Source organism: Eptatretus burgeri, chromosome 1, assembly GCF_056783735.1.
Source record: "Eptatretus burgeri isolate ZD-2024b chromosome 1, Ebu_testis_v1, whole genome shotgun sequence".
Taxonomy (NCBI): Eukaryota; Metazoa; Chordata; class Myxini; order Myxiniformes; family Myxinidae; genus Eptatretus; species Eptatretus burgeri.
The window spans coordinates 142,993,531-143,015,951 of NC_140961.1; the positions used below are offsets into that span (position 1 = coordinate 142,993,531).

At 45.0% G+C, this 22,421-nt stretch overlaps 1 protein-coding gene across 5 annotated transcripts in view; it reads left to right on the forward strand.

Annotated features, from left to right (window-relative positions):
• The first annotated feature begins 725 nt into the window (after positions 1 to 725).
• Positions 726 to 22,421, forward strand: part of LOC147035656 (axin-1-like) — a 72,528-nt gene continuing 50,832 nt past the window's right edge. For 2 of the 5 annotated variants that reach the window (XM_085845977.1, XM_085845966.1), the window contains exons 1-2: positions 733 to 2,176; positions 6,562 to 7,375. In XM_085845977.1, the coding sequence (XP_085702103.1) occupies positions 6,618 to 7,375 (758 nt within the window). In that variant the 5' untranslated portion in view covers positions 733 to 2,176; positions 6,562 to 6,617. Of the gene's footprint in view, positions 2,177 to 6,561; positions 7,376 to 22,421 lie in introns of all 5 variants that reach the window. The other 3 variants (XM_085845987.1, XM_085845995.1, XM_085845957.1) reach the window with 3 other exon arrangements.

Sequence of the window (22,421 nt, forward strand, 5' to 3'; positions counted from 1 at the left end):
GGTTTTAGGATGGTTTTGAGATTGGGATGGTTGTGGGATTGGGATGGTTTTGGGATCATTTTGGGATGGTTTTTGGATGGTTGTGGGATTGGGATGGTTTTGGGATCATTTTGGGATGGTTTTTGGATGGTTGTGGGATTGGGATGGTTTTGGGATTCGGATGGTTTTGGGATGGTTTTGGGATATGGTGGTTGTGGGATTGGGATGGTTTTGGGATTGGGGTGGTTTTGATGGTTGTGGGATTGGGATGGTTTTGGGATTTGGATGTTTTTGGGATTGGGATGGTTGTTGGATTGGGATGGTTTTGGGATAGTTGTGGGATTGGGATAGTTGTGCGATTGAGATGGTTGTGGGATTGGGATGTTTTGGGATGGTTGTGGGATTGGCATGGTTTTGGGATGGTTGTGGGATTGGGAGGGTTTTGGGATGGTTGTGGTTTTGGGATGGTTGTGGGATTGGGATGGTTTTGGGATTGGGATGGGTTTGGGATGGTTTTGGGATTGGGATGGTTTTGGGATGGTTATGGGATTGGGATATTTTGTGATGGTTGTGGGTTTGGGTTGGTTGTGGAATTGGGGTGGTTTTGGGATGCTTGTGTGATTGGGATGGTTTTGGGATGGTTTTGGGATGGTTGTGGAATTGGCATGGTTTTGGGATGGTTCTGGGATTGGGAGGGTTTGGGGATGGTTTTGGGATTGGGATGGTTTGTGGTTTTGTTGCTGTTAAAGGTCTTTGTGTGGGTGGTGTGTGGTTTTGTTGTAGTAGGTCTTTACGTGGATGGTGGGTGGTTTTGTTCTTGTAATAGGTCTTTAGGTGTGTGGTGTGTGGTTTTGTTGTTGTTATACGTCTTTAAATGTTGGTGGTGTGCGGTTTTGTTGTGAACGGTCTTTATCGGGATCGTGTGTTTTTTCCTTGTTGTAAAAGGTCTTTATGTGGGTGGTGTGCAGTTTCGTTGTTGTGAAAGGTCTTTCACGATGGGTGCAGTTTCATTGTTGTGGAAGGTCTTTACGTGTGTGGTGTGCGGTTTTGTTGTTGTGAAAACTCTTTATGGGGGTGGTGTGTTGTTTCGTTGTTGTGAAAGGTCTTTAATGATGGTTGCGGTTTTGTCGTTGTGAAAACTCTTTATGGGGGTGGTGTGTTGTTTCGTTGTTGTGAAAGGTCTTTAATGATGGTTGCGGTTTTGTCATTGTAAAAGGTGTTTCGGGGAGGCTGTTGGTGGTGGTGAGTTGTGTCCTTTCCAAGTTTTTTTTACATCGTCGCCTGATTTTTCACCGAAGACCTTGAACCATGCAGTCCTGGGGAGTGTTGCACCACCATGGTGGAGACACGTCCACCTCACTCGGCCATCTTCTGCTGCAGGTCCACCACGCAATCACAGCTTGATGACCGTTCACCACGACTTCAACACAACGACCTTCAACGTTCCGTGGACCATCCGGCACGCAAATTCACAAACCTGCTTGGAACTTAACCGTGTCACAAAAGGTCTATCAAGGTGTTTGCATGAAAAATTAATTAATGAACCGCATTTGGGTGGGGGAGACCACGGGAGGCGAAGTCGAGCTTGATGTCTGCCCCATCTGTGGTTCAAACGGTGTGGCTGCAAAGGGGGCCAAGTGAAGGGTCATCGTTCTGGGGGGTAAAGGGGGTTTAATGAATCCTCATGAGCGTGACCCTCGGTCTTGCACCTCTTCGGGACCTATTCTCCCTTCAATTTGCGCGACGTTCATTGGGACAGCGATTCGCAAAGGGTTCTCGGTCTCGGAGAGGCCACCCGTGGAGCGAGAGAGGCGGAGAGTGCTTTCGGTGGAGCCAGGGAGGAGGAGGGTTGGGCCATGGGATGGGGAGATAGAAGAGCAAGAGTGAAGCTGGAGAAGAAGAAAAGCCAAGCCCGTTGTGAGCAGCAACTTCAGCAACAATCTTCCCTGCGAGCCAAGCCGAGGGGTCTGTGGTCACGGCTCTCGTCCCGGGGTCTCTCCGAGAGGCAACGTGAAGCCCCATAGATCTCTCGTTTCCCATTAAGGGGATGAACTTTCACCGCAAGACCCGATCAGGGAGCAGATGGAGAAGGCACAGCGAGGATTCGTGCCGCTGAACCCCTTCACCACAGCCCTTCCTCTGCGGACAAGACCTCTGGGCAGGTGCATCTCCAGGTGGCAGAGCAGTTCGTGTTTCGGTAAGTCAAGCGATTCCTTTAAGGTCGTGCTCCGCGACCCCCCATTCGAGCCAAGATGGGACCCGATTCGTACCAGGGACATCCGCTAATCCGCATACAGTTCAAATGGGTCTTCGCTGATCCTTAATTGTGGATTGAATTAGTGTTGTTGGTGTTGTTGTTGTTGTGTTTCGATCCTTTGTTCTTTTGGATAAAACATCTTCCACATTCAATTCAACCTCACAAGCGACCTCAAACTAAAAGGTCCATCTATGATGGTCTTCGTGTGACACTGGCCACTCTGAAATGTGGAGTAAACTGTTCACACTGAGCACATCAGCATTCCTCAAGAACTTCTTCTTTAATGGACACAATTATTCCCACGTTCTTGTGGGGGTTTGTAATTTGTTCAGGGTGCCGGCGATGGCTCGCCTACAATTCGCGAAGAACACCGTGGGATCTTCAACGTCCACAACAAATGCTGGCAGACAGGACGCCCAGTTTAACATCCACGTACATTGATGAACTGTGAAACACCAGGATGGCAGTCTATAGGTAGGTCGAGATTCGAACCCAGGCTCGATAGCTTAGAAGCGCGTGTGCGTTCATGTAGGCCACCTTGCCATCCCTTACTTCACTTTAAAGCCGGAAAATAAATGCATGCAGGTATAAAACGAGTTTTGGCTTTCTGATGCATATTCATGTTTCCAGGAAACACCTGTTTGAACCTCCATAAATAACGGATGGAACTTTCAGATCATAAATGCACCATCCTACCAAAAGTCATGGGACACCTTTTTACAGTTGAGAGGATTCTGATTTGCACGACTGCGTCATCAACAAATAATCCGGAACAGTTTCAGAGCACCGTGTCCCAGAGGAAGGAGTTAACGGGGTTCCAACGAGAATCGATAACCGGCTATCCTCGAGTGTGTGGCACCTCCGTCAGGATTATTTCAACCATCCCAACGAATCCCCAAATCAACCGGAGCAACCACGGACCATGAAATTAAACTCCACATTGGAAACACCAACTTTGATCATCGATCATATGGACTGTCAAAATCATCTCAAGTGGGAAGAGATAATAATAATAATAATAATAATAATAATAATAATAATAATAATGTGACAGCACTTATATAAACGCCAATATACACCACATGGCCAAAAGTATGTGGACACCCCTTCTAATTAGTGGATTCCGCTATTTCAGCCACACCCATTGCTGACATGTATAATATTAAGAACAGCCATGCAATCTCCATGGACAAACATTGGCAGTGGAATGGGCTGTACTGAAGAGCTCGGTGACTTTCAACGTGGCGCCGTCATCGGATGCCACCTTTTCAACAAGTCAGTTCGTCAAATTTCTGCCCTGCGAGAGCTGCCCCGGTCAACTAAAAGTGCTGTTATTGTGAAGTGGAAACGTCTATGAGCAACAACAACAGCTCAGCCACGAAGTGGTAGGCCACACAAGCTCACAGAACGGGACCGCCAAGTGCTGAAGCGCGTAGCACGGAAAAGTCGTCTGTTATTGGTTACAACACTCACTAGCGAGTTCCAAACTGACTCTGGAAGCAACGTCGGCACAAGAACTGCTCGTTGCGAGCTTCATGAAACGGGTTTCCATGTCCGAGCAGCTGCACACAAGCTTAGATCACCATGCGCAATGCCAAACGTCAGCTGGAGTGGTGTAAAGCTCACTGCCATTGGACTCTGGAGCAGTGGAAACGCGTTCTCTGAAGTGATGAATCACGCTTCACCATCTGGCAATCCGACGGATTAATCTGGGTTTTGTGGATGCCAGGAGAACGCTTCCTGCCCGACTACAAAGTGCCAACTGTAAAGTTTGGTTGAGAAGGAATAATGGTCTGGGGCTTTTTTTCTTATGGTCCGGGCTAGGCCCCTTAGTTCCAGTGCTGTGCCTCTAACTTTGTGGCAACAGTTTGGCGAAGGCCCTTCCCTGTTTCAGCATGACAATGCCCCCATGCGCAAAGCGAGGCCCATACAGAAATTGTTTGTCGAGATCAGTGTGGAAGAACTTGACTGGCCTGAACAGAGCCCTGACATCAACCCCATCAAACACCGTTGGAATGAATTGGAACGCCGACTGCGAGCCAGACCTAATCTCCCAACATCAGTGCCTGACCTCACTAATGGTCTTGTGGCTGAATGGAAGCAAATCGCCGCAGCAATGTTCCAACATCTAGTGGAAAGCCTCCTCAGAAGAGTGGAGGCTGTTAAAGCAAGCAACAAAGGGGGGGGGGGGGACTAACTTCATATTATTGCCCATGATTTTGGAATGAGATGTTGGACGAGCAGGTGTCCACACACGTTTGGCCATGTAGTGTGTCTCTCAATTAAGGCATTCAAAGGAGCTCCGTAATGTAGAAGGCTAAGGATGTGCTCTAATAGCCAACCTATGGTCGTTTGTGTGTGCTCTATCCTTTTTACAGCCGGACGTCAAGCAAGGATGCGGCATGGCACCATTTTTTAAAGTCTTTGTTAAGACTGCCGGGTTTGAACCACCGACGTCCCAGATTCCGATCAGACACTCTAACCATAACACCACCGAGCGTGGTAATCCCTTTGATTGTTTCATGAGCCAGACTTGACTTTAATTAGGTAAAACTTTCATAATATGACTATAAAGTTTGGGGAGTCAATGGAATGTTCATTGAGCCATGCATTCCAGGCATGACAGGAAAGAGCAGCTGCTCACAAGTCCTTTATCAATGAGATCAATGCACGGGATCGCATGGCGTGGTGCAACGAATGGATATCCCGGGGCATCGAAATGTGGAAACGAGTTTTGTGGAGCAAACAGCCCAGGCACACATTGTTGGAGGCTAACGGCAGTATGTGTGGGATGTGTCTGAACACAGATTAAAGGGCAGACAACAACTGAGAAAAAATCTGAAAGATCTCAGCGAAGTATTCCTGCGAACCTCATTGGAGTATCTTATCTGCAGCCGATCAATAACCGATAGCAGATGTTCGATTGAAGGGTTCAGGGTTGTGATTTAGCCCGGTAAGGTCCCACATGATAGTCGAAGAACGCACCCGCAAGGCTTACTATGAAGTCAATGAAATTGTGTTCCACTAACGCAGTGCCCCTGTTACCAGTAAGCTGGTGCTCATTTTGCCGACCTCGGAAAGGATGATAGGCTGGGTTAACCCACCTGGTGTTATCTCATTGGCATGACAGGAGCTCGAACTCAAGACCCGAATATCTTAAGCCGGCCATCTTAACCGTAAAGCCAATACCAGGCTTACTCGACATAGTGAAATGCAGTTGCCAGTTGTCGCCCATGTATCCACAACTTTTGAAAACCGTGAGAATGTTCAACTTGAAATAAGTACAAATCAAACAATAGTAATCGGTGGTAGTGATACGAACAATTGGCTAAACGGTAAGATTGGTATTCCCACCAAAGTGGGCTCATGATGTGGTGTTCCCAGGTTCAAATCTCTGATTGATCAGCTCAAGTTGTGAAGTGCTGTCCTTCTTGGTGGCATAGCGGTTAGACCATCCTCTCTCAGTCTGGCAGGTCGGTGGCTCGAAACATTTTAAAGAAAATGGTGCATGCTTCTTCCTTGCTTGGCATTCAGCATTTATAAGGATAGAGCACGGACAAACGATGCTGGGAAGGCAATGGCAAACCACCCAGTATAACCCTTTCCGTTAAACTGCTTCCGCAGCATTGATGCCCTGTAAATACGATTCTCATGAGAAAGTCTAACGATGCCTCCTTAAGTCCTTGTCCCGCACCTGATATCATCGGGCATGCGTACAAGTTTTCCAGGAACACTTATAGATGGTGCAAGAAAAAGTAAAACAACTAACTCATCCCCATCTACCAAATGCAATCGCAAATCATTCACTCACAGAAGCCCTGGCTGAAGCCTTGCCAAGTAAAGTTGCATTGCATCGAGCTTTCATGTCGCTCGACTGCTTTGTGTTTCCACATCGGAGGTATTGCTTTTGGCTCTGGGTCCTTTAGATACCATGAGTATACAGCGGAAACTTTGTTCCGTCTCGTTTGTGCTTCTCCAGCTCACAGTTAGTATACATGGGCAGCGCATCCCTTTGATGCGGAAAGCATTCCCCTGACAAGCTTGTTCTTTTTTTATTTTTTGTTTTGCCAAAAATCTCTGTTGGCGACGGTGATCACAGACCGTCTTTGTCGTACTTCTGTTTCATTTCTGATCCTTTTGTTTCTCCGGTACCGGTTGAATGTGTTTGGATCTTCAGTACCAGCTATTTGGGCTTCTCTCTTGCGAAAGACCACATTTATGGCACGTCAGAGTCACTGAAGTTTATGTTGTTTGTTCAAAATATCTGGCTGGCTCTGTCATGTCATCCCTAAAAAAACAAATCTGCATCACATCTTCTGTTTCAGAAACAGCTGGAATGGCCTCATTTCACTGAGGATAACACAGCTTTCATTGGCAGTACATGCTGGGTGGTGAGGATATGAGCAGCCTTTTCGTTGAAAGTGCTCCTCGACCTCCGGTTCCTGGCGAGGAAGGCAAGAATGTTGCTGAAGACGAAAAGCTTGCAATCGCTCAGGATTGTAAGAAGTTTGAACTGGAGGTGTTTTCTTGGCGGCGATCAAGTGAGGCTGAAGGTAGTGCCTCGCCCGCACGTTGCGGTGGATGGACCAATTCGCTGCGCTCGTTGCTCGATAACGGCGAAGGAACGAGCATCTTCCAGGCCTTCCTCGAGCGGAATGGCCGTGGAAGTTTGCTCGACTTTTGGTTCGCCTGCAGTGGTTACCGCAAGCTCGACCCAACCGGTGGTCGTAGGCCTCGGGCTGCTCGGGCGATCTACAAGCACTTTGTCGCGCTTGGAGTCGTCGCCTCTGAGCTGCAACCTGGAACACGTATGATGGTGCGAGAGAGGCTGACTGGTCAGCCAGATGATGCCGGACTGTTTGACAACGCGCAGGGTGAAATCCAGGCTGTACTGGCATCTCACGACTACCCGGCCTTCCTGAAATCGGAATTGTTTTCTTCGTATGTTCATTCGAGCAACGATGGGCCCAACCTGCATAACAAGACCGGCTTTTTGACGACGTGCCTGAAAAATGCGCTGGACCTCGAGAAGGTGAAAAATTCGATCGGAAGGGGGCCATCGCTGAAAGAAGAACAGCAAGCTTCACATCTGGAAGGGGGTTGTCTGAAAAAATGCTCCCTGTGGCAGAAACGTTTTAGGTAAGTCCTCATCTTTGACCTTTCTCGCGACTCCGTGCATCATTCCGAGGGATCCATGAGAGACCTGGGTTTGATGCTGGAGGGCATGGCAGACATGCGTAGTTCAATCTCTGCATGTTTCTGTCTCAGTCATGACATGACTTCCATCTGCAAACATCCATTTTACATCCTGTACCTTACGAATGTGAAACTGTTTGAGTGAACCCATATATGGCCGTCCCTTTGAGTGAATGCGAGGGAGTGTGAGCACAGATGTGTCTCACCACCATGTTTGCCCCCGTAATAAATAGATTGCCACATGAACCCTATATTATCGGGAGTGGTTAACAGGCCGATGCGTTCTTGTTTGAAGGAGAAAGAGGGCTTCACTGGCTATCATGCTTTAGACGGATGGCTTTCGAGCTCTGGGCACTGCCACGTGACTGGTCGTGGCATCGTTGCCATGTCGAGGCGTTCTCATGTGAACCTGGTGCATCGAACCAAAAGCCGACTCTGTGCCCAGGTGTCCGACGCACCTGCATTGTGTGATTCGGCTGTCGGCTTATAAATGGGCGAAAGATGGGAGAAAGGGTGGGCCAGTTGCAGGGATATCCAAAGCTTAGGTAGGAAGTCTTTATATCTTGTGAGCGAGGGAGAGAAAGTTTTAAGTGCAAGCTTCTCACATCAAAGGATGTGGGTGCCGCCAACAATCCGCCGCACCCATCTCTTGTGAAAGAGTGCCCGCGGTCCACGGGTCTTTCTGCTCGCTCTGTAGGCCAACCTCGGCCTAAACCCACGCTGAATTGCGCCACAGGCACAATTATACCCGTTTGAAAACACGTGCTGCGAAGGAGAGGACGAGTTCTGCAAGGTTTTGTTTCATCCTTTTTTGATGCAATTGCCTAATGCCTTTAATTGTAGAATTTTTGTGGAACTTTTGTAATTCTTGTTTCTTGCCTTAAACACCCACCTGTAATACGTGACTTTCCGCAACCGCAATCTAAAACCTGTTGATAATTACACTGCCCCCGCCTTCCCTTAGCTGACTCTTTTATTTCATTCTTTGGAGTCCATGTGTCTCTGCTTTGGGAATCTGTTGGTCGTAGCAAGCATCGACCGATTAAAATTGAGCATGGTGAGATCAAAGTTTGGCAGAAACGAGATAGAGAGAGAGGGGAGGAGTAGCGCAAGAAAGTAAGGAGAGATTATTTCTTGGTTGGGTTCTGTGGTTACTACTTAAGTGTGATGGATAACTGCCTGTGGGGCATGGAAGTCAGTCGTTGTTGTTGGTGTTGTTCATGTTCATGCTTTCCCGTTGTAGTCCATCTCCATGTGGTTTTCTTGGAACTCAATCGATACGGCATTGCACGGAACCACGTCACGGTCACAAGGACCGGAAAGTATCGCCATCAAGCCATCAAGCAGAGAAAAGACCTGATGATTAAACAAGGTCTGACAAAGATGTCTTGACTTCGATAGCAAGCAGGATTAGCCTAAAGTGCCGTATGTTCGGTAGGTTTTGATAAGTCACAGACTGTGTGCTCCATCTCTGCAGAGAATCGTCACAAGGAATGCAGCGTCCATGGGTTGGAATATGGGGGATGCTCACTCGACATGACGTCTTGTACGGGCCCCTATTAGCTTTCCTTTTGCAGCAAAAGATAGAGAGACAAGAAAAAAGCAGCAGGAATGCAGAAGGAGGAAAGTTTAAAGATGGTGCATACTTTCCAATAATTGTTTGCAGAAGGCCGAAACGTCGCCTCTTGAAGAACGCTCAGCGTCGGTTGTGTGTGTGTCCATCAATTAATTGATTTGATTTTTTTCGAGTGTACTTGCGTTTGCATACGATACGAGCTCAGTAAGGAAAGCCGACTCAGCCCGCAGACTCTGTCATAGCCTGGGAATGCTTAATTAAAGCCAGCTTGGTTCTTTGTAGCAGCCGCTGTTACTTATTTGCCTCTCATCCTCCCAGGCGCACACAACCCATGGGCCTCTGAGACTGAAAACGGCGTTGCCAATGCTTTGGAAGTTTTCAAAGAGAAGTTTGTTTTTATTTGCGTAACTTAGACTTGCTTTCATTGTGTTCCTAAAGCAAACAGATTTGCATGCTGCGTTGCTGGTTAGAATCCCACGATTATTCTGACGGCTATTCCTTTTATCCTGAAAACATATATGTGTGCATGTTTGTGTATCTACAAACAAATATATATATATATATATATATATATATATATATATATATATATATATAATATAAACGAGTGCATGCCAGTACGTGCGTGCCCATACGTGCGTGGCCGTACGTGCAAAAAAAAACACGAACAATTGGCACGTCAATTGTGACGTCTTAGCACCGTGTCCTTTCATTGGTTTGGTAAATAAATGGCCATAACTTGGGAACCGCTTGTCTGATTAATATCAAACCTTGAAAAGGCACATCGTCAGGTCCCCAGCAATAATCCTGGCAAGTTTCAATTAGATCGGACCAGTGGTTGTCGAGAAACAGCGGTCACAGACAGACAGACACACAGACACACATAGGTTGCTGGAATTATAGATCGATATATTTGTTTGTATATATTATGTACATACATCTTGTTATACCTTCATTTGCCACCAATTGGACAATTGTGTGTATGTCCTTCCTGTGTAAGCTTTCTAAAGGACGCATCACATGTGAGACCCAATCAGTGGAGCAACATTCACAAGATGGAGCAAGTGGCCAGACTGCCCATGATTGGTTGGTTTATGTTCTCTCGACCAACTTACTAACCAACAGGTTCAAAAAGGTGTGCGTTCACACCTCTCCTGCATGCTGTCAGTCTCGAACATTTTCTCAATTTTTGGATTAAAGCTGACTGCGCGTGACTACCCCCCAAATCATCCCGTACGTTCGATGGAGCACAATGAGTGGGTAGATTCCAGCAGCAAAGTACGATATGCAATGTAGTTGTGCTGTGTATCGCTTGATAATACATACATTGCGGATCCTAAAATCAAAATCCATTGGGACCAAACTCTGTGTAGAGCCTCGGTGCTGGCGAAGCAGTCTCCTGGGCTATTGGGCACAATCCTCGACGGATCACCACTCCGCGACGCAGGATACTCGAATGGCTCAATCATCCCAGCAAGCTGGTACTCATTTTGCCGACCTCGGAAGGATGATAGGCATAGTCAACCCCACCTGGTATTCATTCAACAGCCGAGCAGGATTTTCACTCAGGACCCTAGGATTCCGAGCCCACCACCCTAACCATTAAGCTAACAACACCAGGTATATACATTGTGTATCTGCAATCTGAACGTCTATCGGACTCGAAGCAGATGAAAGCCATGACATGCAATGGCACAACATAATAATCAAATAACGATAATTTGATAATTTGACAGCTTTTCTTGTAAATGATCAATCGTCTTGAAATGTTGATATTCGTCATGATGACCCATCGGCCTTTAAAGTAAAAAAAAAAACATTTACTTTGATTTCTGTTCCGGGCAATGATTCCCTTTGTCGTCGATAGTTTGGATGCAGAATAAATTTATGGCAGGAATGGCATTTCTGGGAGTAAAGTTTGCAGACAAGAGCCTCGGCCTCGGAAGCAATCACACTGTACTTGTGGTGGGGAAAAAGTGCTGGAATCTCGGGAAAAATCTCAAGAGAGTGAAAGAGAGACTGATATAATCGCTCATGCTTTCTTCTACAGCCACGGATTAGGAAGGGACACGGATCAAACTATTTTGGCCTTACAGTGCATCTATGCATCTATGTATCGTAGAACTGACATTTCTTTTTTTTTCATCAGACCGGTTATCCATACGGTGATCTGTCCATCCTTCCTGACTTTACGCACCAATATGTGCTTTCCGCAGCATGAACGCGCACCAAGAGTCAAAACAACGAGGCCTTCATCTCATTGATGCACCGGGTACAACGGCGGCCATTGTTGTGAGGGCCTTTCTTGTGATCGTAGATGGCCGGGATTTTGTCGGAGCAAAGGATGGATGCTGATTTGTTAAGCAGCCCGTACAGAGTCGTCCTTGAAGCTTTTGGACACTGCGCACGTTCCGCTCGAGGCGCGTTGGAGCATTCCGTAAGATCACGTTGCTGTGATGTGGCAAGAACCTGTCAAGCAAAATTTGCCAACTTGGATGTTTCATCACAGAAGCATTCCTCCGTTGAGCCTAAGAAAGAAAAATAAATTGCTTGCTTGCTGTAACTTTGCCAGGATCGTGCTTCGCCTCATTGCTCGGTGAGTCGTTGTTTTACAAGAGAGTTGAGGGTTTTGGTTGAAGATATCAAACGGCTCGAAACATTGACACTCGATCATTAACATTTGGAGTATTCGGAGATGGCTTTAAAAGGGAGAGGGGGTGGGGGGGGGGGTTACGGTGGCTGTAAATATGTTGAGCAACTCTGCAAAGTGAAACAAATGAAAATAAAACAAAACGTTTTTTGAGATGCCAATCCGACGGTTCGTTGGTGGCAGTGCGACGGCTACGTCTACGGCTCTAGGAGACCCGTTTAATGTACCGAAAGGATTACCTCCTGATGAGGTGAACAAAACCTGCACAGGGTCAACCACGTCCTCTTGTATGTCCTGAACATTTCTTGCCGGATGATTATATTACAAGACAGACCTGAGTCATGAACCCATCACAACAATGGCCAGAGTTGGACCCTTTGGTGTGTTTGTTTATACTGAGAGCACAAATGGCACATGAGAGAGAGAGAGAGAGAGAGAGAGAGAGAGAGAGAGAGAGAGAGAGAGAGAGAGAGAGAGAGACAGAGAGAGAGAGAGAGAGAGAGAGAGAGAGATAGATAGATAGATAGATAGATAGATAGATAGATATATATATATATATATATATATATATATATATATATATATATATATATATATATATATATATATATATATATATATATATATATATATATATATATATATATATATATATACAGAGATATACACCAAGTAGAATCTGTACAAAAATAGAGTACATTTCTGTATTTTCTTCTTCTTCGTACTTGTAAATGGACATATATATCTTGAGGCACGGAGTTCCAATTACAATTAAGACGGGAGATGCATATACTGTACTGCATATTGCTGTTGTAAGGTAGTTGTTGGTAAGATGCTTGAAGAGTTTTTTATTTTTAATTTTAAACTTTTTGTCTTTGTAGTATTATGTCCAACTACAAGGGCACTCGGTAGAGCGCATACCTAATCGGATCTGGATCCGGATCTTCACTAAAATCTAACCATTTCGTCCTTGTCACACACACCCAACCTGTCCACAAAATTTCCGAATCCGTCCACAACTTTTTGAGATATCCTACAGAAAAACAGACAGACAGGGGTGAAAACATAAGCTCCTTTCACCTTCAGTGGCAGAGGTGACTCGGCTGGGTACCTGGTGCTGCATGGGGAAAAAAAAAGATGTAGGGGTTCCGACTCACATTGTGCATTGAAAACGTATGGAGTTATTGCCCTCATGGTGGTGAGCTTTTCCCCGTGGGGTTTTGGGACATGTTGGACATTGAAAAGCTACGGAGTTATTGGCCTCATGGTAGTTACCTTTTACCTGCGGACTTTGGCGGCAGCACTGCCTGAACCCACATCCCAATATACGCGTTATTAGCAGCCTTGGATGGCCTCAAAATGCCTTTCAAGGCTAACATACGGGAGCTTACAACCTTGCACAGATTTAGAAGTACCTACACTCAAAATATGGGGGCTCAAGGTGCTACGGTTCAGCCCAAAAAGGTAAGAATTGGGGCGACAAGGTATGGCAGGACGTTTTGGTTACATCTTCTGTTTAAAGTGAAGGTCTTGGCTCTCAGTATGCCCAAAACGGTGTGAACTTAGGGTTAAAACAACGAGTACTGAGTGAGCATGGGAACATTTGATTAATTAGGTGCCAGGAGCCCAACCGACTCACACCGTTTGATGCCGTTGTTTGTTTTATCAGTTACCATAGCAAAACCACAAGATGAGTTTATCCCATCATTTCTGTGCCAGAGTCTGCAGTCATCCTGTCTTCAATTCCAAGTGGCCTGCAATGTTATATCTTTAGCTTTCGGACTGAACACACTTGCACGATAGTGACCTGGTATTTGTTGGTTACGGTATTCTTTTGAAATTTGCTCTGCATCCAAGCAGAGGTTTGTGGGCGAAGGTGCCATTGTACATTGTAGGCCCCATGGCACGTTTTATGCCGCCCACTTCCTAATTGTATTACGGGTGATGTGTTAACAACCATAATATCTGCCTCCGAGTTTCTGCCGACTGCAATCTGGGGTTTGAACTCTGTTTTCCAGGGACCATCATCCCAGGTGGTGGAGTAAACAATGAGGCGATGACATGTTTGAAAAGTTTTCACTTCTGGAAGAAATCCGACAAAAGTTTTAATCAAGAGGTCACTGTGATGCGTTTCATGTTGCTCACCTTATCCAGGTTGGTAGTCTTACAGCTTGTACCTAGCTCTAAATCCTGGTCCTTGCTTCCTGCCTTCTCACCTCTCCGGTCCCTTCTCATCGAGATCGTGTGCGCTCTGCCAGAAATCCTTTCCTTCATGCTCAAACCAAGTCTAAACTCAGTGCCCACCTCTACTCTTTCACCTTCCTCTTTTCTCACCCGTCGAACGGCCTTTACTCGATTACTTGATCTGGAGAGACCTGACGCGATGCAGATTTCCCCCCTCATTACTCCACTAGATCCTCGTTTATAAGGGTCCACTGTCTCAAGCTCTTCTCGACATGATTTCTACATCTGTTACTACCCAACGTCTGATGGTCTCTCCAATTTCCACCACTGAGCTTGATATCCTGTTCCGACCCTTCTCAATAATTTCCCATCTTTGTAGCATGATGGCTCCATTTGTCATTGTCCCATTATTTTCCCTTTGCTCCATTTTGCCTGTTGATCCATTGCCGCCTGCATTTTAAAAAAAAATACACACGTTGAGGCTCATGAAAGAGCGGAACAACAGAGGGCATAGAGTCAAGAGACAGGAAGTGGGGCAAAGGGAAAACAGGTGGATGAGAACGCAAAGATGGGCTGTAGCACGAGAGCAGTTCCAAGTGAAAGGCCGACAAGGTCTCAGCGGGTGTGATAAACCTCGTAGGTAGAAAGGGGAAATATTATTCCATGGCCGCAGACTTGAAGGCCTGGATGGAAACTTGTGAGATTACATTCCCAGGAAGATGGTTGCACAGGTGAAAGAAGAGTGGGATGAATGAATGGAGTTGCTCCTGAAGCTTAGGCAGGAGAAGTGTAGCAAGATGAGAGTCAGGCCTCGAGTGTGTGTGTGTGTGTGTGTGTGTGTGTGTGTGTGTGTGTGTGTGTGTGTGTGTGTGTGTGTGTGTGTGTGTGTGTGTGTGTGTGTGTGTGTGTGTGTGTTGTTGTTGATTGGTATCTTGATATGCAAGTTTCAGAATGTGGAATGGAGTCCTCCCAGGTCACGATTCATGGACCAAGCTGTGAAGTTTTCTGTTCTCAAACTTTTTTGCCGAGGGCTCTCTGCAGGATCGTCGCTGAGCCCAGGACAGCTTCCAAATGTAGTTCATTTGTAATAATATTCCCAGGGATGGTTTTTAGCTCACCTGTAAAATAGTTCCGGGGAGCTTATGGGAAGGCGCATCGTCCGTCCGTCTGTCCATCCATAAATACTTGCAACTTCTTCTCAGAAACTACACATACGATTTCAATGAAATTTGACCACAACCCTCATGACGTGTGATGGCATTAAAAAAAAACAAAAAATGCGCGGTCTGTAGGGGTCTACAGGGGGGGTTATGAGGGGGTGGGGGGAGTGGGTTACCTCCTCAAAGAGGTATTTGCTTTCTTCTCAAATGATACACACAATTCCGGTGAAACTTCACGACAACCTTCATCACCTTTGATGTACCAATGTTTGTTCATGACATTAAAAAAAATTGTGGTCAAACGGGTTCAATGGGGTGGGGGGAGATTGCCCCCCCCCCAAATATGTATTTGCTTTCTTTTCTGAAACCACACACAATTTCGATGAAACTTGACCACAACCTTTATCACCCATGATGTACCAAAGTTTGTTCATGGCATTTAAAAAAAATCCAAAGCTATTTACTTTCTTCTCCATTATATATTTTGTGGGTCATCCATGCCTACTGGTGGTTTCCTGGTTATCTTATCCAGCCACTACGAGGTGAGCGCCCAGGGGTATTGCCCGTATGTTTAATATCTCTGTGATGTTCTTTGTCATAATTCCTGTAGGTCCAGCTATAACTGGTACAACTTTGGCATTCTTCAGCTTCCAGGATCTTCTCAGTTCATTCTTGAGGTCTTGGTGTTTGGTCATTTTCTTGATTTCTGCATCGTTTAGTCCAAAATCACTAGTATTAACACTTCAATAAGCAATGCCGTCTTCTCTTTTTTGTACCTGAGTACGATATCTGGTCGCAATGCTTTGTTTTCGATGTTCACGCTCGATGAGATCATTAGTTCGTACGTGAGCAGGATGTACTTCTATGTTTTCAATGATTACTTTTGGTTCGTGTTCCCACAAATTTTCTGGAAGTGGGACATCATAGTTTTTGCCAATGTGCCAGCAGAATACTTTACAAACTCAGTTGTGTGTCGTTGTGTGTACAGCTGTTCTGACATCAGTTTCTTTTTGTGTGTTTTTTCCGTCATTAAACATAACATATTATCTTGACTAACCACACCTCCACCCCTCAACTACCTCTTCTTCTTTTTTTCATTCTCTGTGTCTCTGTGTGTCTCTCTCTCTCTCTCTCTCTCTCTCTCTCTCTCTCTCTCTCTCTCTCTCTCTCTCTCTCTCTCTCTCTCTCTCTCTCTCTCTCTCTCTCTCTCTCTCTCTCTGTCTCTGTCTCTGTCTCTGTCTCTGTCTCTGTCTCTGTCTCTGTCTCTGTCTCTGTCTCTGTCTCTGTCTCTGTCTCTGTCTCTGTCTCTTCCTCTCTCTCTTCCTCTCTTCCTCTCTCTCTTCCTCTCTTCCTCTCTCTCTCTTCCTCTCTCTCTTTCTTCCCCTCTCTCTCTCTTCCCCTCTCTCTCTCTTCCCCTCTCTCTTCCTCTCTCTCTCTCTCTCTCTCTCTCTCTCTCTCTCTCTCTCTTCCTCTCTCTCTTCCTCTCTCTCTCTCTCTCTCTCTCTCTCTCTCTCTCTCTCTCTCTCTCTCTCTCTCTCTCTCTCTCTCTCTCTCTCTCTCTCTCTTCCTCTCTCTCTCCTTCCTCTCTGAACCCCCCTCCTTAATGCTCCCCTGGCAGCTTTTCACTTTCGAATAGTCTAATTGGTTCAGTATGAGAGCAAAATAACAAAACCTCTGTATGGTGCATCATTGTTTAATCATGAAGACCCTTCTAGATCATTTAACCGCAAAATATGAGCGGCACAATCTCCCAGAATTTTCTGACAAATTATAAGATGATTTTAAAAATTCTCCTTTGTTATTAAAATTTCAGGTCCTTCCCTGCAATATAATTTAGGTTAAGAGGAATTCTTATTCCATCCCCCCCCCGACCCCTCCCTCCACCCCAAGAACAAATTAATATGGAATTTGAATGTATGTCATTTAAATACTTCATATACACTGCTGCGATGTATTTGTGTATTGTGATTTGTAATTTGTTCAGGGTGGCGATGATAATTTGCCTACTCTTCGCAAAAGACACCATTGGATCTTTAACGTCCACCAATTAATACCGGCAGATGGGACGCTGAGTTGAACGTCCATCCGAGGGATGGCACACACATTGATGTGTCACCCTGCCTGTGAAACACCGGGATGACAGTTTATAGCTGGGTCAGGATTCCAACCCAGGCTAGACAGCTTGGAAGCGAGTGCGGCTACCTGTAGGCCATCCTGCCATCCCTTATTTCACTTTAAAGCCGGCAAATAAAAGCATACAGGTATAAAACGAGTTTAGTGAAACATGAACAACATGAACCAGACTTGCATGTGTCAGTTCGCTTTGGTCATTGTACGAGTACGACACCGATTCTCCCGTACTTCAAAAATGTAATTGTACTCTAAATTCTCGAAGAAGTTAATTTATAAATGTAATTATGCCCACAATTATTGTGCCGTGGGTCCATTTCTATGGCCCAGGTTGCACTTAACAGGTATAGCGGTTGCCCACGTTCCGTGCGGATGAAGGAGGCTTTGCAATCACGAATTTCAAGCAAGAAAGATCGAGGATTGATTCTCAAAAAAGAAACAGGTTCCCTTCTTTAAACAAATGTGAAGTGAACCCTTTGATTGTTTGTGTGATGTTCAAACATTGTGGAATTTTCAGTGCGTTGCTCCTTTTGATGGAACCGGTCCTTATTACTCGAATAATGAACGGCTTTTTCAAGTGTCTCTTTATTTACGGAAAGCTTGCATCGGCTCAGGCCTTTGTGTATCCTTTTGAAGGGAGCTGTTTAATAATGAGCAATCTAACATATCATCTAAAATAACAGTAACTGGTGCTTAGTGAACTGCAATGTTTTTGAACTCGAAGACCTCTCGGATGCGCCGTCTGTCCAAAAAGGGACATTTTTGAAATTTGAAAACCAATTTTGGCAATTGTTTATCATAGGAGGCCTCGTTGAAGTGTTTTGGCTGAAATTTCTTCCCTTTCACTGCAATTCACTGTAATTCAAAAGAGATTCATTTTTCCATGATTTCTCGGTTCCGCCATTTTTATATTTGTCTCGCCGGGCTCAGCGTGGTTCCTGATCCGGGATGTGTGAAGGCTTCGTCGTGGGTGTTTTCAATGTCGTTTTAACATTCTGCTTTACCGCTCTCGAGGCGATGGTAGCTGTGAACAACTTTGTTATTAAGACAATGCGGGGTGTCTTGTTCTTTGTAGGGTCGAAGGGTGGTGCGTCGACCCTTCCTGTGCCAATGGACAACTTCCACCAAACCGATTTCAAATTAGGGCAAGGGAACAGCAAATTCTGGCTCCATTGTATTTATTATTTCCCCATGAAGAACTGATTTATTTTGTGGGGGAGAAAAAAAAAAACTTTTTAACCCACACTTCTTCCCATTGGTGTGAAGATAAAAGCGTTTCTGATTTCAAGGCAGAAATTCCTTTCGGGATCATGTGTGCATACCAAGACGAGGCGTGTGTGTGTGTGTGTGTGTGTGTGTGTGTGTGTGTGTGTGTGTGTGTGTGTGTGTGTGTGTGTGTGTGTGTGTGTGTGTGTGTGTGTTTATATTGATTCGGTTTGGCTCGCTTTTAACCTGGCGTTATGAGCATGGAGGGCTAACAGGATGGCCTCGAAGTGTGCACACTCACCTCTCAGCCATCTATCCTGGGTTTTTAATTCAGATACAAGAGTTATTAAAAAATTTTTAAGTGATTCTTCACCATTAAAAGATTGGGCCAATATAGGGCATGATATCTCAAAAAGTTGTGGATGACTTATGACAACACTCAGTGCGAAAGTTGGGTATGTGACAAGAGCAAGCCGATTCGATTTTTGTTCACGTCTGGATCCACATCCAGCGTATCAGTGGATACAGAACGTAAATTGTTCAGCCTGATGGAGGTATGAGTGCCCATTGTAGTTACGAATGATTCCTATAAGTAGCCTTAAAAGTTTGGAGAAACCTGTCGTTTTTATTTTAAACCAAAAATGATTTCTTCAACACGTGTTCACGACTACATCATGACGTTCAACCTTCATTTTTTTTATTGTTGTGTTTGGAAGGACAGCCAAATTGTATGCACACCTGTGGGATTGAGTGACCTTAGTTCACTCCTTGTGGTTGAATCGGATTCCATCTTCTTGTCTGTTGCGGTGCCAATAACGTCCTCTGCATCATATATTGCACCTTATATTTCGGGGGAATTGTCTGCAATAATCATGAGCTTAAAAAGATCCTATTATATGTTTTGCAAGAGTCGACCAATGGGTGCTGGAATGACAGTCAAAGAAGTTTTCTTGGACATTTGGTGCTGCTTAATCGGGATACCTTGGAGGCCGGAAAAATGTGCCAATTAACCAGCAGTCCAAGGATGGCGGATAGCTGGAGGTGGACTAGAGCTCATAGAAAACCTTACCCCGCACATTGTTTAAATATGCTAATTCAATTGAAATAAAATATTGATTTTAAAGGTCGTATTAAAAAATATTCCGGATGTTTGCCGCCATTGATGCAGTGTCTTACACACCGCCTTATACAGTATAACATGTCCAAGTACCGCAAAACTGGAGGTTTTTTTTTGTAAGCGGCAAGAAGGCGATTTGTGTTCTTCAGTGTTCACATATGTAATTAAATTTAAATAAAATATAAAGATTAAAAAATATATAGACAATTTAAATAAAACAAAATAAAGCACAAAAATTAATTCTGGAAGTTTACCGCCATTGATGCATCGTCTTGGACACCACCCTATCTGACGCATTGCATTAGTACTTTGTGCTTGTTGTTTGTGTCCTGTGTGACGTCCTCAAAAACAGTGAGTTTCCTGTTTGGAATGATTTTTAATTTTGTTTGAATGCCAGACAGACAGAGTAAAACAATTATCTCGCTCCTCTCTGCGCATGCGCGGTCCGGACAAATTCAGAAGCAAAGTACTGTTAAATGGCAGGTTCTGATTCGTGTTCCGAATATAACATTCAATTTTTAAATGAAGTAGTTCCTCAATCATAAACTGACGATTGTGGACGGACAGACATAAGTGAACCAATTGCTTGACCATGCTTTTCGCTTCGCATGTGCGGAGTAATAAGCGTATATAAAGAAATCAACCACTTCGACTCCAGACTAACACTGGTTTATTTTCAATGAATGTGACTGACATTGAAGAAATGGAAAACCAAAATAAGGAGAACATGAGGAAGAACTCCGTGTCTTGGAGGGAAACGAATTCAGCAAAACGTTAAGTTTGAGCCACCTCACTACTGGCAGTTGTGATGAGCTGCCTGCATTTGCTCGAGCGCTACCGGTGGCCGGTTGTTTCATATGCAGCCTGTGACTGGTGGTTCCATCATTTTCTGGAGGCACAGCCATGCCGCTGATGCAGACAGGGCCTCAAACTCTAGACACGAAGATGTATAGCCAACAACAGGCTACTGGCTGCCAGTGTCATCTGGTTATCGTTTTACCCCACGGTAGTTTTTCCTGGAGGAAATTCTACCCTGTGATAGAATTTCTCACCTTATGGTGGATTTTCCTCCTCCGTGTCAGTCATGCATGCAAATATGAGACGGAAGATGTTTTTCCCCCTCCCGTGTTGTGGACTATCGAGTCGATCGCTTGCAATTGTGAGAGAAGCATGAATCTCTGTCTGACTATCTTTTGGTATTTTTTTATGTTTGTTTCCAGTGGAAAGATTCATGGAAAAGGCACCGTGGCATCGTCGTGATGCTCCGCGTCGTGAGTTTTAATGGGAGATCATATTGACCAACAGCGACCTTTGGAGTTTGGATAAACACATGATATTGGCCTGTATCATGGTATTTGTGTTGTTCCACGGTACCAATGCATAATGGTCGAGCGGTAGTCCCCCTAAGCATAGTACATCCTCCCCCACCGCCCCTTCTCCCACTCTCCCCAATAGTATGGCGACTATGCCGGATCATCTGTAACTTCTTCCGCATTCGTAAAGCAGCAACAGAACTTTTGTGTTTCTGCAACAGAATACCAGACTCGGTGGTGTTGTGGTTGGAGCATCCGCTTTGAGTCTGGCAGGTCATCAGTTCGATTCCGACCCAGGTCGAGCCATACTAAACATTTTAAAATGGTACGTGCTGCTTCTACACTTTCCGTTCAGCATTTAAAGGATAGAGCAGAAACAAACCCCATGGGTTAACATTCCCATGTGGGTGGGGCATCCCATCCAGGTTAGTAATTTCTAAGGGGTGGGGATAAGGAAAAATAAGATTTCTCCTTTGAATGCTTGCCGATGACGAAGAGAAATGCTTCACCGCTATATGATGTCGCCGGCACCCAGAGTGCACTGGGAAGTTGTTTCCCCCATGGTCAACACCTGTGTTTGTCTCATGTTACAAAAGTCAAGTCCTGAGTTATCTCGTGTCTCTGTCTACATGTGTGTGCGCCTCCATTATGTGTGCCAACTCTTCTATGAGTCTTAGATGGTGTTCAAATAAATAAATAACGAAATAAACAAGCTGTTCCGATGCTCCGAAAAAAAAAGGACAAATATTGGAGTTTTTTTGTTCTCGGCCGTAGAAAGAACACAACCTTCATCTAAATTCACTATCTGCTGATTTTTTTTTTTTGGAGTAAAACCTCCTTTCTGGTCTTTCTTCTCGAGGAAGGAGGAAGGTAAAGGGGGCAGGTATTGTCTCCAAGACAGTCCACCATCGTAAGCACCTCTGTTTGTTCTCTGGAGAGCGGGGTCGTGGGGAGAGATTGTCTCCTCAATGTTCTGCTTCGAAACATTTTGATTTTGACCCACGTTTGATGGAGATTACAATTTCCCACGAATTTCTCTACCGAAAGGTCCCGATTAACCGGCAGGACAAGCCATATTTAACCGAAGGAATTTGCATGCAAATTTCCCGGGAACACATCCCATTTAACCGGGATTCCTGTTTATCGGAGTCCCAATCAGATGACGCGCACACCGGGTCATTTGACTCGTTTTTTTGTTTTGTTTGTTAAATTTTTTTTTTATTATTACAACTGCTTATAACCCAAAAAGCTTATTTGATGCCACATTTCTTGGGGTTGGAATTGGAGGATGCCTTGACTTGTCTGAAAGCCAAATAAAGTGCTTTGACGGAGCACGGATGGACCATATGTGGCAAGATGGAAGGACTTGTTTGGCATGATGTGTCCATCTGTCGCTTTGAACCCTTTATGCACTTCATAATAATCCAGGCGTAAATGCAGACATTTCCTTTGATCTTTGTGTTGGTCTTCTCCAATAATTTTAATTTATTTTTAAGTACTGAAGCCACTGCAAGTAAATGATACTTCCCTGGACAGATTGGTCCTTGGCAATGACATCGTCGGTGACCGAAATGTGGTTTAACAGTAAGTTGAGATCACGCATGTTTAAACGAGATTTTCACTGCACTTTTGAGAGAACTTGGCAAGTTTTAT